General features: G+C 49.2%; 1 protein-coding gene across 1 annotated transcript in view; it reads left to right on the top strand.

Moving 5' to 3' along the window:
- Positions 1-3,743: 3,743 nt before the first annotated feature.
- Positions 3,744-16,106, top strand: part of LOC112070957 (laminin subunit beta-3-like) — a 26,755-nt gene continuing 14,392 nt past the window's right edge. The window contains exons 1-2 of the mRNA XM_070439189.1: positions 3,744-3,842; positions 3,929-4,337. Coding sequence (XP_070295290.1) covers positions 3,744-3,842; positions 3,929-4,337 — 508 coding nt within the window. The remainder of the gene's footprint in view (positions 3,843-3,928; positions 4,338-16,106) is intronic.

Genomic DNA, 16,106 nt, shown 5'->3' with positions numbered 1-16,106 from the left:
AATAGTCAATTTCCCCCAAAGAACTAGCTCATATTCCGCTTTGTACCTAGCCATAAAAACATTACCCGAAAAATATTAACAGCAACAACGCGTTAGTAGGTTGATTTCCAACGACTATTACCACTAGCTATTCCCTGACAGCTAATTCAATATACCCCTAGATGTAGCAACAGCAAAGCCCCTGGGCATGAATCCCAGCTAATAACGAACAGAGGTCAGTTTTACCAGTGGCCCCAGCCACTTGGATACATCTACTTAATTCAAGCTTCATGTAATATCCTCTGCAGGCCTAAAACTTGAAATTTTGCTATTCTCACACATAAACGCCTTGCTTCACTCTTGATGCCCTTAAAACAACTCGCCAACAACCAGCCTGGAATTGACTTGTGAATTTTTTTAATGAAATTATAGATTATAATGTATTTCTGCCCGTCCCATATTTAACTCCAAACCGTGGTTATAGCAGCACGTTAAGGATACGGCCAGAGTTGAACAATTGTGGTGGCTGGTTGTGTTTTGTGATGATAAGTGAGTGACTGTGTGGAATGTTTAAGTGTGCTGTGTTTGAGTTGAAAGGGACTGTGTGTGTTGTGTGTCGAATGTAGATGTCGGTGTGTAGGTTGCTGTACATGTGTTAGTGTTAAGTGTATGTGTGATATAGTTGTGTAGTGGTGTAGTGTGTGTGTTGTGTTGTGGTAGTGTGTAATGTGTAGTGTGTAATGTGCGGTGTATGTGTGTGTAATGGTAAGGTTAGTGGTGTGGTGATGTAGTGTGTATGTTTAGTGTGTAGTGTGTGTGTGTAGTGTGTAATGTAGTAGTGTGTAGTGTGTAGTGTGTGTGTAGTGTGTTGTGGTGTGTAGTGTGTAGTGTGATGTGTGTGTGTGTGGTGTGTGTGTGTGGTTGTGTTGTGTGTGTGTGTGTGTTGTGTGTTGTGTGTGTGTGTTTGGTGATTAATGTGAGTGTGTGTGTAGTGTTTAATGTGATTGTGTGTGTAGTGTGTAAGTGTGTGTGTGTGCTGCTGTTCATGTGATGACCACATCCACTAAACAATACAGCAAACAATACTGTCAACTGTTCAATACTTTCAACTGTTCAGCCTGCGGTATTGGCAACCCCTACCTGTCCCAACCTGCTGTTTTCAACTCTTAATGACGGCATTGAAAAGCCAACTACATTATTATTCCTGGATTATTATTTGACCATTCTCCTCATTTATGAACATTTTGAACATCTTGCCATTTCTTTTATAATCTACACCCGAGCACAAGATCTCTCTCTTTTCCTTCTTCCCCCCCCCCCCCCTCTCACCCCCCCTCCCCCCCTTCCCCTCCACCTCTCCCCCCCCTCTCCATAAAAACAAAACATACAATTATCCGCCGGGAGTGGTGAACTAACAGACTTGCACACCGACCGTAGTTGTTTTGAGAAAGAGATTCTGTCCGCACGGTGGAGATTATAACAGAACATGGCCAAAGATGTCCCACAACATGTTCATAAATGAGAGCCCATCAGGTTCAAATAATAATCAGGAATTAAATGTCAGTGGCTTTTCATAGCCGATCATTAAAGAGTTGAAACAGCAGTATGGGACAGGTACGGGTTCATAACCGCAAGGACCACTGAACAGTGAAAAGTATTGAACCAGTTGACAGCTATTGTTGACAGCTAATTTTAGTACGGTGTCCATTCACCATGACAACACCCACACACCACACATACCACCCCCTTACCACCACACACTTTCACATACACACGTACACACACACTAACAATTACAACACCCACACACAACAACACACGACACACACCCACACACACACCTAGTCACACACCCACACACACACAGCAGCACACACACACACACACCAACAACTACCACACAACACACACACACTTCACACACACATTCGACACACACACATCACACACACACTACACACACACCACTACCACCAACACACACTCACACATTACACACACCACACACACCACTTACACACTACACACTACACCACTACACAACACACCTAACTACAGCATTACACACGACACACAACCCACTACACACGCACATTACACACTACACCACACTAACAACACCCCACATCACACACACACACACACTACAACACTACACACTATACACACACTACACATTACACACTACCCCACACTACACACACTACCACGCCACTACACACCACCACACACACACACAGTCCCTCACACACCACACTACACACCACACACACCCACAACCACAGTCACTCCACTCCACTCACACACAACCAACCCAGCACACCCACATTGTTCAACTCTGCCGATCCTTCAACGTGCTGCTATAAACCACTGGTTTGAAATATGGGACGCAGAAACGGGTACATTAATATACTCTATAATTCATTTAAAACAGGTGTGGGCAGTTGGGTGAGTGAGCTGAAAGGCCAAGTGGCTCGGGGCCACTGGTACTCACTGCCGTCAAACGGCTCTCCCGGGCTGCCTGGCATAACATTCAGGGATATATTGCTGTCAGGGTAAAATAGCTATGTATGTTCTAATAACCAGGTGCCTGGCATATTGTCTATTATTTTAATACCAAGCCCCAATATGACGCTAGTTGGAATCCATGTTAGACTACAACGCCTCCACTAGAGGGGTATCCCTACCTCTCTCTCTGCCTCACTGCTTATTTCTACACACCATCTCTCTTTCTCTCTCTCTCTCTCTCTCTCCCTCTCTCTCTCTCTCTCTCTCTCTCTCTCTCTCCTTCTCTCTCTCTCTCTCTCTCTCTCTCTCTCTCTCCTCCCTCGCTCTCTCTCTTCTCTCTCTCTCTCTCTCTAGTGTAATTTATTATTTTCTCTCATGTTGAAAATTAAATTTCGCCTCAGGAGGTGATTCCATCACTACAAAGACGACCTGCCTAAATGATGCCGTTTTCTGACTTTACACTCACACACGACACCCACCAACACACAACACACACACACACACACCAACACCACACACACACACAACACACACACACACACACAACACACCAAACAACACACACACGCAAACACACGCAAACACACACGCGCAAACACACACTCTTGTAATGCTTCACACAATTACTTATTTGTTGATTTAGCACTATATTGCATTTAAAAAATATCTAGGTTAAGACATAAACTAGTTCTGTTAGTCAGAGTGATGATGATGGAGATAGATGAGTCTAGCTGTAAGAAGGGGTGCTTATGGCCAAGCACCAGTCAGTCGTACAGACATTTCACCAGGCTGTATTTTAAGGAGGGAAAGGTCCAGTTTTTATGGCTGTTAATATTGACATCCTCTACATTAAATGATTCAAGGAGAAGGCTGAGTTAGTCACAGAGTCACTTCGTTGTTGTATTGCAGATTGCATCTTTCAGAGCTTTGAGTTTGGAATGTGTTAACATTGCATCTCTCTGTCTATCCTGTACCCTTTCTTTCTTTCTTTCTTTCTTTCTTTCTTTCTCTCTCTCTCTCTCTCTCTCTCCTCGCTTTCTCTCCTTTCTATCTCTCTCGCTCTCTCTCAGGTCTTACCTGTGACAGGTGTGACTATGGCTACAAGCTGTTAAATTCCTCTCACCTTGATGGCTGTGTGGGGTGTGACTGTAACCCTGTGGGGTCCCTCAGCCCCTTCTGTGAGCCAGAGGGGGGGCAGTGTGAGTGCAGGGAGGGGGTGGGGGGCCAGCGCTGTGACTCCTGTGCCAGGGGCCTCTATGGCCTCCATCAGGCGGGCTCCTGCATCCCGTGTCTCTGCTCGCCTGACGGGACCGTACCTGGGACTGTGTGTGACCCAGAGACTGGACAGTGTGTGTGTAAGGTGAGTGTGTGAGAATATGTTTACTGACATCTATTACTGATAATTATCTTATCTACTAGTCATTTTTTATATATCACTTAGGAAAACACTGAGGGACCTCGCTGCGACTCGTGTCGCCGTGGTTACCACAGCCTGGAGAGGAGGAACTCCTTGGGGTGTCTGGCGTGTGCGTGTGACGTCCGCGGCACCCTGGAGGGGGGTGTGTGTGACCCCGTCAACGCCCAGTGTCCCTGTAGGGAGGGGGTGGAGGGTGCCCAGTGTACACGCTGCTCCCTACACTACTACAACACGACCTCTGACCTCTATGATGACCTCACACCTGACCCCTACTACAACACGACCTTTGACCCCCAGTGGTCATCCCAGGGGTGTGTTCCGTGTGTGTGTGACCCCACAGGAACAGTGGAGGGGACGATGTGTGACGCGGACACCGGGCAGTGTGTGTGTGTGTCTACGCGCCACGGAAGGGACTGCGGTAGATGTAGGCCAGGTGAGTGTGTGTGTGTTTGTGTTTGTTCGTAAATCTACCCAACTGGTTTGTAATGGTAGAAGTGCTTAACAACAGAATGTTTGTGTTTGTTCATAAATCTACCCAACTGGTTTGTAATGGTAGAAGTGCTTAACAACAGAATGTTTGTGTTTGTCTCTCTTACTCACACCTTTAACTCTGTAGGAGAACAACTGTATATCACAGTAATACTTTATACTTACTGTTGAATAAGTATCGACGCACACAGCTCCCAGCTCATTACACTGAAGCATCTCAGCTCTGGCATTGACGACAAGCTGCCATGCTGTTTACCACAATGCTCAACACACTCCTCTTTCACTCCCTTTGTCCCTGTCTCTCTCTTTCAAATCACACACTCAGTCTGTTCTTTTCTCTCTGTCTGATGGATGGTCCCTGTAGTGTGTCTTTCTGTTTCTTGGCTCCTGGAGTGTGTGTGTGTGTGTGTGGGTCTGTGTTGTGTGGTGTGTGTGTCTGTAGGTGTAGATAGAATTGTGATGAATCTCGTTGTGTCTTATGTGTGTCATAGCGTTCTCGAACTCAAAACGATGAATCGGCGACGCAAAAAATCAGCAGTAGTGGGATGTGCGACTGCCCCCGATCACACGACGGGACAGTAGAGGAGAAGTGTGGACAAGGCGTACGGCGCAGCGGGACACACAGCACGTGGGACTGAATGTGAGCGATAGTGTGGCCTCGTACGCTCGACAGATCAGGCGCTTGGGGAGCAGAAGGCGCAATACCGCCGCGCATGTACGTTGTGAGTGGGCTGGATAATGATGATGTGATGTTGTGTGTGGCACCCAAAAACACTCAAACATGGTACAGAGCACCAATCGCAGAGCATCCTGGTTCGTGTGCGTGGCATGCCCGCCTCTGTGGTACCGGCAAACTAGCGCCCCCGACAACCGGAGCCCCAGGAGGAGGGCAAACTACGGCGTTCGTCTCTCTCTGATGATCGCGCTGATGCTCATGGTGCTCGATGCTCAAGATAGCTCAGTGCTGTAGCTTCACAGACTACAGCAATACACCATTCCGAGTGCCTACGTGCGTCTGTGTCACCCCGGCGTTGTCCTGGCGACATAGAAATAGGACTGGAAGGGCGTCTTGGAGTTATCCGACAGCTAGCTATAGAGCGCCGGAATGTTAGAGTGATACGTAGGCTAAAAACAGCTACTTAGCTCAAGGCCACAGACGGAAACAGCCAGCACAACATGGGAGGCGTGCGGCCAAAATAGCAGTGACAGACGGCCTAATCACCGATGCCCACCTCAATGAGATCCACAAAGGATGAAAAGTATCACGAGCACGTGTGACACAAACGCTCCAACGCACCAGTACAGCGGAGTTGGAGCAGACCCATCATGGACTCGTACCCATATTGATGACCCAGCTGTCCGCCTAGCTCCGTCCATGTCAACGTTACAACCATCGACCTGGCAGGGGCGCGCCTAGCCCGAGCGATCGGGCAGACTCACCCCTTCTCCCCTAATACATCCACATCGAGATCTCATCTCTCCCTCTGTTGATGATGTGCTGTGTGGTGTGTGTTAAGTGTGTGTGAGTGTGTGTGTGTGTGTGATGTGTGATAGCTGTGATGTGTGCTGTATGGTATGACGGCAGGGTAGAAACTAGAAGTGCAGACAAGAATCGCGTACACGCGCCAGTAACAGTGGCGAACCATCGGGAGAGGGGACCAAAAAATGGAGAAGCTCACAGAACCGGGACCGACAAGAGCTGGAAGCGGGGGAAAAAACGTGCTGGGCGGTGTCGCTGGTTTTGTGTGCGTGATGTAAGTCATGTGCGTGTGAGCTTAGTCCGATAGTGGATAACGTGGGTCGCGTTGCGGAAGCAACGGCAGCACAAGATACTGTGTTGATTGTGTGTGTGTGTGTTCTCCCCGCGCACAGTGCTTGCCAAAAGGGTGCTCTGCAGTCCCGATGCCGAGCAGCCCCACCTTAACAAAAGTAGCACGTGAACGAGTGCACCCCTGTGAGGTCGTGTCCCTCTCAAAGGCCAATAGAGTTGCGGAGCGGAGGGGATGGTTAACCCAAATGCAGTGTCCTCCCTTTAATACGTCACACATCGAGCACCATCTTCAGGGAGACGCACAACAAACACAAACACACACACACACACACAACAACAATCGAACACAAACCAACCAGCGAGCACACCAGAGCAGCAAGGAACAAAGCCACCCCACAGCACCAACTACGCAGCACAACGGACACCGAGAGTTACGTACAGCGAGGCGGTTTTGGCGGCGAGACGGGTGAAAAGACATGATGGAATTGCACTATATCGTAGCAACCTGACATGTGCAGATACAATACGAGCGGGAAGGTGAAGCCCTGAGAAAGAGTTATTGCGCATGGGCTACATATGGGCTCCTTCAGCCAGGTATCTGCGTACGTCTCACTCCATGTGTGCTCTAGGGAGCGAGACGACTCCGCAGGGGGCTCAATGTAGCGATAATGGAAATGCCACTATGAAGCACAGCCAGGACAACAGTGCGAGAAAGACACGTGGCTTCACCCTAATACGTAGCTTCCCTCCTCTCTCTCTGATTGTGGGCCTAGTTCTCATTGGTAGGCAAGGCTGAGTTCAGCCAGGGACAAGACCACTGGGCGATCGCTCGAAGAGGAATAGGTGTGCATTAAAAGCGAATCTGGCCTCAGGTGACACAAAGAAGCGTTGTAAGCCTGCCATGGGTAACAGGTTAGCAGATGAAACGCAAACCTCCCGCGCCAACCACCCGTAGGTGAGAGAGTCGAATAATCGCCGAAACCCCCTAATCGAGACACCGCGCTGAATGCCTTAAGCCGCCCACAATCTGTACGTATACCATGAAGCGGCGCCTCAGAGCCTTAGAACTGGTCTAGTAGGTATAAGCCTACCTAAAACTCCCACCCCCCTCCACTAAAAAGGATATTGCAACGATTAATTACGGAATAGGAACCAGTGTACGCCCTAATGAAAGACCGCCATAGCATATAAGATTGGAACCGCTTGCGAAGCAAACCCAACTCAAGAAAATTAATATTGAGCACATAATGTTAAGATAAGTCTGAAGTGTGTAATGAGAGGGTCACGAGCAGTGCCACAGGACAGGTGACGAGTCGGCATCATAAAATAGTCTGAACGATGTCACCCGTACTGTGTGAGAGCACCCTATTGTGCATGCTCTCACTGAGAACATACCTGTGAATGAAAAGGAGGGAGGCATGTAGGACATACACCACAATCGTAAGCCATTCCTAAATGCAACATAGTGTAAAACACTCCAAAACAAAGCGACAAACAATAACCAACATCACTATCATCAGTGCTATCGACAAAATAGACACGAGCCTACAACATAAACGACTGCCTTCAAGATCTCACAAATGTCTAGTATAAATAATGCGGCATGATGGATGTGCCCCTCGGTCGCTGGGGAGCCGCCGTAGAGAGAGCGGGGGCTAACTCCCGATAATGACACGGCGCAGACAGGCCACATAAGAGGGGCCCAAAAAGGCCACCCGTGTACAAGGCGCCCAGGGCCACAGTGATGGCACAAGAGCCTTGATGAGATATACCGGGAGTGAGTTTAGATTTGGAAAAAGCGTTACAGGGATGAGTTTGATTCGTAGTATAATACTGTCTTTAATACCGTCAAAACGAGATTCCACAGAATGAATTAGAGACAACCACACACACCGGCGGAAATAATTTGCTCCGAGGACGACTTGGCTCTGACAAACTAATCAAGATAACGCTAGAATGGTCAACGTTGAGTGCCAGATTGGTAGGAGATAAAGCAGATCTAGCGACCCGATATCCTAACATTACAACTATACCTGTCACATTAGCGCATAGGACTCCGTTCTACAACAAGAATTACACGGTCCAGGATCCCGAGAGGCAGTATGGAGCATATAAACGCATAATTCCTATACGCCATGGACAGTCGACGCGCGAATACAAAACAGTAGTATATGTCTCATGGATAAAACAATGGAGACAGCCACGGAACGACCAGTTAGAAGATCGCAGCGGGTGATTGTACAAAAGAGATCCATAGAGGCTGATCTACCTCCCGAATTATACTCCATCGTGCCAAAAGGCCGAGTCACTCATGCTCCTCATAGACGAAACCACGACCAAGCTGACACGCTTGAGAACTGCTGTGAGATGAAGGGTCACCGAACGCTAGTCCAGTGCAGAGATTCAGCCTAACTAAGGATGCGTTATAGCACCACATACTCAGGAACTCCACATCATACACCTCTAATCAGAGCTTTCATGTCAAAGAGTATACTTGTAGCATCGTGGAAAGAAGGTGCTCCGCTTCGAAAACAAAGAACAATAGGTAGGGCTATTATTCCAACACATTTTGGACATATCCAAACTTAAAGTGAAAAGCTCGATACATAATTACTATCTAGGTTTAACCTTCGTCGCCCCTCTCTCAAAAAACGCCTCACGCTCGTGCGGGGTCTACCTGTAGCGCTCCGACGTCCTGTCCGTGTCAAATAAGAATGCGTTTCACACACAATTCGGCTATGGCTCAAGTTTGGTGCAAAACCAGAAGATCATCTATGCGAAGGAAGTGTCACGCAGAAATAGACCGAGTTGCAAAAGGTATTCAGGGCTAACTACAGTCGTCATGTCGTTGAGTGATACGACATATATAACTCTAGGCTGTGGAGTGGTGTGCGCCCAAGAGCGTCCTAAGAATAGAGAGTACACGGTCAATGGTCCCGTGCGTACACCGTCAGCTTCTGTTCCCAGCGCAATGCAGGAGCTTCTCGATGCATCACAACCCATAACCTCTAGCTCCCTAACACACATTAAAGCCACCTAACACCCTGGAGAACCTTTAACCCGTGAAGGCGCTGAACAGCCAAGAAACCCTTAAAAACATTAAATAAACCCATCCATAAACCCTTAGACCCTAAAACCCTGTAACCTATTAAAACCATAACCCATTACTGCTAACCACAAAAGATGGCGCCTAACCGCCCCGAGTCCAACACCTACCCCATGACCCCAAGCCTCCTATACACCCGTAAAAAAAAAAATCCCTTATCCACTCTAAAGTGACATGTTGCGCGACGGAAGATGGCGGTACACCAGCAGACATACAACCATATGACCCTCCAACGGGAACGTGACTAGGAACGCACTGATTATACCCTGACACAAAGGAGGCGCATACACCATAAAAAGGTCCCCCAATAAAGGCCAAGCTTATAACCGAGAGACCTGAACCCCCTCACCCTATCACTAGACCTAGGGAATAACCAGAGAGAGCCACACACAATGGACAACCCTACAACACATGGGGGACCCTTAAGTCGGCTGTAACAATAGCGAATGATATGTAAGCAGAGGCAATATCGCATGCAAGCGCTTACAGAGGTGAAAGAGTTGCCTACTTTGCAAACAAAGTTATATGTGGTTCTATATCGGCTAGCGTCTCTTGTCAAGATAAACAAATATAGGGTGCCGTAACATGTACAGATGAGTGAGCGAGGAGAAGACAGAGTGAGCGAACACATATCAGAGAAGACAACACAAACACCCCCTACAAAACACAAAAAATACACAAAGCCCAGGATAGTAAACCAACACATAGTCCTACTACATTCGTAAGATCGCGAATGGTTTCATCAGAGCGCCTGTGTCGTCCTAGAGGAGGTGATAGGTGGAGGGTCAGGCGGGCTCATAGGGCTATCATGTGTGCTGAACCCGCGAGGCAACCAGAGTAGTCCGAGGTTGAGGCGGGGATAAACGACCCAAGAAGAGTAGGGGTATCTGGAGGTTGCCCCAACGGCAGGACCATTGAATATCCGACCGACGGTGCTATGTGCAGCCCTTCAGATTCCAGTCCAGTGAAGGTGAGAAGACAGTCGCTGAAAAACATGTAGTTAGAATAAATATACACCAAACAATGAATGCAAATAAGCAGAAACATACACCCACTATTGTATAGATTGGAATATCTTCAGAAGACATTGAGAATTTAGCGAGGATGACCAAAGGGACCATGTATGCACCAATCCTCTCCACACAATGGTGCGTCACAGACTGAGCGCGCTCCGGGGCGTGTTCAATGATGTCGTGCCTATATGTTTGCTGGGAACTTGTGCGCAAAGATCTTAACTGGAACCGTGTTTGGCTAACAACATCATGAGATGGATATGAGATATTCAGGGAATGGATATAGGTTACATTTGTCCTCAGGCTTAATTCCTACCCACACAACAAATTTGATTGTTTTGTCCACCACACAACTGCTGAGGTGATGATACTATGCTAGAGAGTTGCTAATGTACTCGCGAGTCCGAAGACTTGAGATATATGAGGCAAAGTGTGAGGTAGCATAATAAAAAAACAGAACTGAGGGGGGAGCTGGTGCAGAACGATGCACCCCAACAAGGCAAAAGGAGACCACGGGGGCCATAGCAAGTGAAAGTCAGAACAACGGCAAGGCCATTGGTGGGTGATGTGTGCGCAGAAAGCTGGGCCACAAGGTGTCGATTTACCTCTCGGGGTGCCCCGAAGTGACAGCGGTCACAGGAAGGCCACAAAATCGCACTATGCCGCTCAACACGCCTGTGAGTGCGAGCATGAGTCGCGAATGCCATGGCGAGACTTGGGTCTGTCACATCGTAAGCTCAGATCCTCCTAGCACATCACCCGCAGGTTGAGACGTGAGTCTCTAGCATCGTAACTGCTATAACGCTCTCTGCCCAGAAGTTGCTCTCAAGAGATATGAATAAGTGCGTATAGTGACGTAGGCCACCTCTAAACGATTAGACCTTCTTTATAGGATGGTGCACGTTCAAGTGATCTATCCAACCCTCTCATAGTGGTCGTTAGGTAATGGTCCAGTGTAATCGTAGGTCTTCCAGTCTTAAACGATGCCGCTTGAATGTGGTAAGATAGTGGCTGTAGAATACATACCGAGCTCCGCTCCCAAATCGTCAAATCCTGGAACAGTACTTAGCGAAGTATCAGGTTAATGTCCCTCACAGTCTTAAAGTGTGTTAATAACCTGTGGAGAGCCCACTTAACGATGCTAGGTCAAGGTCTTCTTACACAACGTTTGTGTGACTACTAGACTCCTCAACATCGTCCACGCGTCGTTTCAGAGAGTGGTATAAAATAGTTCATTACCACCGTCATACAACCGTACGTGATAGACATGTCTACACACCATGTAGCTGGTAAGCTCTGTAAGCGCTAGTAACTCATGTCAATGTCTCAGAGCGGTCCTATGCGTAAGCAGGTAAGTTGTGTGTTGCCTCCCGGCGCGTCTTAACACCACAAGATGAATTGGTGGCTTGGTCCGCGCATGAAGAGACCCCAAATACCATGTCGGACCTGTATGGAAAACCTACATAGCGTGCTACCTGAGATCAAAATAGGGGCAACTCCGAGGCGACCACCTGATGGTGGCTGGAGGACGAGCTGACGAGTGCGGCGCGTAGAAGGGTCTAGGCTGAGTGTGGAAGAGCAAGCGACGTGCAGACCCATCCGCCAGGGAGGAGGGACTGTTATGACGCATAGTGCTCCTTCTAGTAAGAGCGGTACTCAGCAGGACTAATATATTTGAGAAATGTGCCCGGTAAGAAGATTGACCAAATAGGTATTCGCGTGACTAATCAGTAGGACAGCTGTAGTCCACGCGTGCTGTAGAGGAATTCGACCCTTCCACCTGATAGGCTGCTGTGCGGCTTTCTAGAGAGCCTCGGCGTGACTGAGATCTGTAAAGCGCTCTGTGGGGACGGACCGATACAGTGCCCATTACGTCATGCTAGCGAGGCGAGTCATGCACCCCTGCATGTCTGGTCGATGTCTGCTCTCTCTACACACCCACTCAGTGGTTCCCCAGTCACAATCACTGAGGGAGTAGAAGGGAGAGGGAGAGAAGGAGGAGTAGACTAAGGAGAAGAGAGGGTGATTAAGAGTGAAGAGGAGATTAAGGAAGCAGATGAGAGAGAGACAGAAGAGAGAGAGATATAGGAGGAGAGATAATATAGGGGTACAGAAAGAGAGCAGAAAGACCGGAGGAGAGAGAGGAACACGATAGCAAGCGAATACAGAGAAGGTTAAGAGCAGAGCGAGGCACTGAGAAGTGAAGCGGAAGAGACTGAGCAGGAAGGAAGAAGGGACGCGAACGAAAGGAGAACATTGTTAGCATGTACTGGGCCAGGTAGCAGTAATGAGAGCAAATGTAGGATGTGTGTTGTTCAAAATACTCTCAAACCCAGCCGAGGCGACCACGTCATAAGTGGCTGGACAGCACAGACTGTTAATCCATGCCAATGTGTGTGTGTGGATGGTGTGTGGTGAGTGGTTGTGTGTGGTGTGAAATGAGTAGTGATGGTGTCTTGCTGTTAGTGTCTCTGCTGTGGCCACTGTCGAATGGTGTGTGTGATAGTGCGTTGTAGTGGTGTGTGTGTGCAGCACGGTCCGCGATGCCCAGAGCATAATCCCATCAGACTCCTGAGAAAGACAGGGAAGCAGACGTAAACAGAAGGGATAACAACACAAAGTTAGGGAGTCGGTATTAAGAACCTGGCAAGCACAGATTAAACCACTGCGGCGCCCGGGAAGCCTTTTTCCGCCATCAGGAGAACTGAACACATTAAATATTTTTAAAATCCCTAGAAAACATGAGCTCTCCTCATGACTAATTAAATCCCCCGACAATCAATAAGCCAGCCATCTTATTTGTTTTTCTCCTGACTCTTCTCCGTCCCGCATGGTTGATTCTAAATCGAGGTTGGGGCATAATTGAGGAGTTGCCGCTCCGGGCAAGAAAAACCCTCCACGCGTGCTGAGTGCGCCCACGAGGAGGCGACATGACGCGACTGGCGTTCAGGCTAGCAACCCAGAGGAGGCAGAGCCAGCCCGCAGGCCTAAGGCGGAGTCATAAGCCCATACAATGATGCTCCTAATGGATAGTTCACATGGCAGCACAAAGAATGCACGCAGAAAGCCTAGGTCGCCGGTCATGCCCAAAGCCGTCGTTCCACACCGAGTCGCCGACAAGCCGGTTGAACCTCATTTAGATCACCCGCGTGGTGAACGACAACATTGCTTTTCTGCGAACCGAATGTCAGCTGAACATGAATTATAAAGCCGTCCTACCACCACAAATACGTATTAGTGGACCTGACCAAAGTTAACCTAAGCTCACGAACCCCGTAAGCAACACATCGAGCGCATCGCCACGACATAGTCGCACGAACGCGCACACTAACACAACAATATAACTAACAGTTCAAGCTGAGTCTTACCCCGACACCTCACGAGTGAGAGATTCAGATTAATCGCGCTCAGACTCACAATTACTCCGCCGTCCGTCCCGTACTCTTATCTTCCGTACAGGGGCACGATGTGGCTGTGTGTGTCTGGTCGTAGTGACTGTGATAATAACGAGCAGACTAAGACCAGATCCAGAAAGCGCGCAGAATAAGATGTCGTTCACGTGGACCTCGTGATATGAGGCACAATCGCAAGGTATAAGATGAGTGGCAGGAATCACTCCAAGAGAAATACTGAGCCTAGAACTCGTAGAGGCAATGATTGACCAATCGGATGATCTGAATCAACACAACCTCAGCAGAAGACACCTGCGCCACTGCATCAGCGCCCAGACGGAGAGTTAGCGAAGTTATAACAGCGACACACACCGGATTCCTTGTGCACTCGATGCAAAGAATAACCGCGTATGTGCGGATGTGGAACGCTCGTTCGCAGGTGCTGGGTGTTTTCTCTCTCCTATGCGAGAACATCTGTAGTGCTGGACGGGCATTAGCGCAGGAGCTCACGTAGAGTCAGCGCCCGAGTGTTGTGTTGTGTGTGTGTTGTGTGTGTGTTGTGACAGTAAGGGGCTGGCACCCGACAGAGAATGGTGCACACCGCAGCGTCTACTAGTGCGATTATGGTTGTTGTGTGTGTGTGTGTGTGTGTCGTGTGACCCGGCTGGGTGAGTGTGTGGTTCGATAGTCTGATAGTGGTGTTGGTGATTGTTGTCTCACATGTAGCGAGCGTAGTTGTTGAGCCATAATTGTTAGATGGTGCGGAGAGCCGATAGGGTGTTGCTGTGGCGTGTGTCTGTGATGGGCTTGTCGAAGCGTGAGGTGCCTCGTCATGTAGTAATGCTGATGTGAGCAATATGATGTAGTGTGAGTGGTCTGCGAAGTGCGATGAGCGCTGACGTGTCTTAGCTAGCTAAGGTGTGGTAGAATGTAGATGAATAGGATGGTTACAACATACACAAAGCAGTCCCTACAAGCTGACGAGAGCGAGAGATTTGCGGCCTCGTTAAGGGCCGTTGTAGGACCTTTTCGCAAGCAAGGCGCGACAACATGCAGAAGGTGAGGAGAGAGTTGTCGAATAGTGAGACTGGCGTGTGTGAAGTCCACGATGAGTTGTAGCAAGCGTGTTTATAATGTAGGTGAGGAAAACCACTGAGCGACTCATCACTTACAAAGTGGCAGGGGTGAAAGTGGACGAGGGAAAGGACATGTATACAGCCCAAATTGTAGGTGATGGACACTGGGCGAAATCCGGAGTCAAGTGGCGGCATATGACGACCCTGAGGCCACCGCCGACGCTAGGAGGAGGGTTGCTAGATCCCCACCCATAGCTACTACGTACTGACACCGCCAGCGAGAGAGAGACAGCGCGGTCTCCTGAGTGCTTCCCAAGGTCCGCCATACCCCTCCCACATGCTGTCCACTGCCTGGGGCGGGGTGCCCGACCGTGTGGTGCTGGCGTATGTGAACGGACTCAGCGCGCGATGAAGTGTGAAGAAGAAAGGAATGGGGTGAAGCACGCAGTGGGCTGTAATCTCGAAGGGACCAATGCCAGCCTCGGTGCCGTGCGTACTGATCTCAGGCAGCAACGATCGAGCGCTGCCAGGCACTGACACAGCAGCACACAGCACTGACGAGACGGCACAAACACACACACACGACGGGCCACGCCACGACGGACAACAACGCACGAGACCCGAGCAGGCACAGCAGCGGCGAGCGACACACACACACACACACACACACACACACACACACAGACACCAACACACAACACAGCACCCACACAGCTAGTGTTTAGACCTGGGTGTATCAGAAAGGCCGCGCTGAGGTGACTATCGGTTAAAGGTTATATTGGTATGTGGGTTGGATGGACATATAGCCGGTCTCTCTGGAAGCGCCAGAAGCCCACGCAGTCTGGGTGATATGAATTTAGCTTGTGAGCTGAAACCAATGTTCCGGGTGGTATTCTCTGCCAGGTGCCAGGCATGTGGCTGTCACTCCAAGTGTACGCATGGTCTCACCACCGTGGCGGGGGTCCAGGCCCAGCGTACAGGTGAGTGATGCCAATCCGTAGCGCATGATTGGCGCACCGTGGGACAGAGATAAGCTGAACCGCTAATGTGCTCCACTCGTGACGCACTCTACTCGTCGGCGCTCGGCGCGAGTCCCACAGCCACACATGAGGCTGCAGGTAAAGGACTCGTGACCGACACTGAGCAGCAGTCGTCTCTGGTATTCACTCACATCTTTGCAGCTTCGAGATAGTGAGAAGACAATGTGCTTTTATGTGTCTGTAGGTATCGAATATGCATTGCAGTTATCGTGAAGCGTATTCGCGACACCCATCGATGTCCGTTTTGATGTGGTGCCTGTCGTGCACGCTGCGTCCTCCCGTCTCGCCTGTTGGCCGCATGTCCTTCTGTTTTCC

The sequence above is a fragment of the Salvelinus sp. IW2-2015 genome, unplaced genomic scaffold, assembly GCF_002910315.2.
Source record: "Salvelinus sp. IW2-2015 unplaced genomic scaffold, ASM291031v2 Un_scaffold1470, whole genome shotgun sequence".
NCBI classification, from domain to species: domain Eukaryota; kingdom Metazoa; phylum Chordata; class Actinopteri; order Salmoniformes; family Salmonidae; genus Salvelinus; species Salvelinus sp. IW2-2015.
Note: the sequence above shows the minus strand (reverse complement) of the source record. Positions and strands in the feature narration are given on the sequence as shown.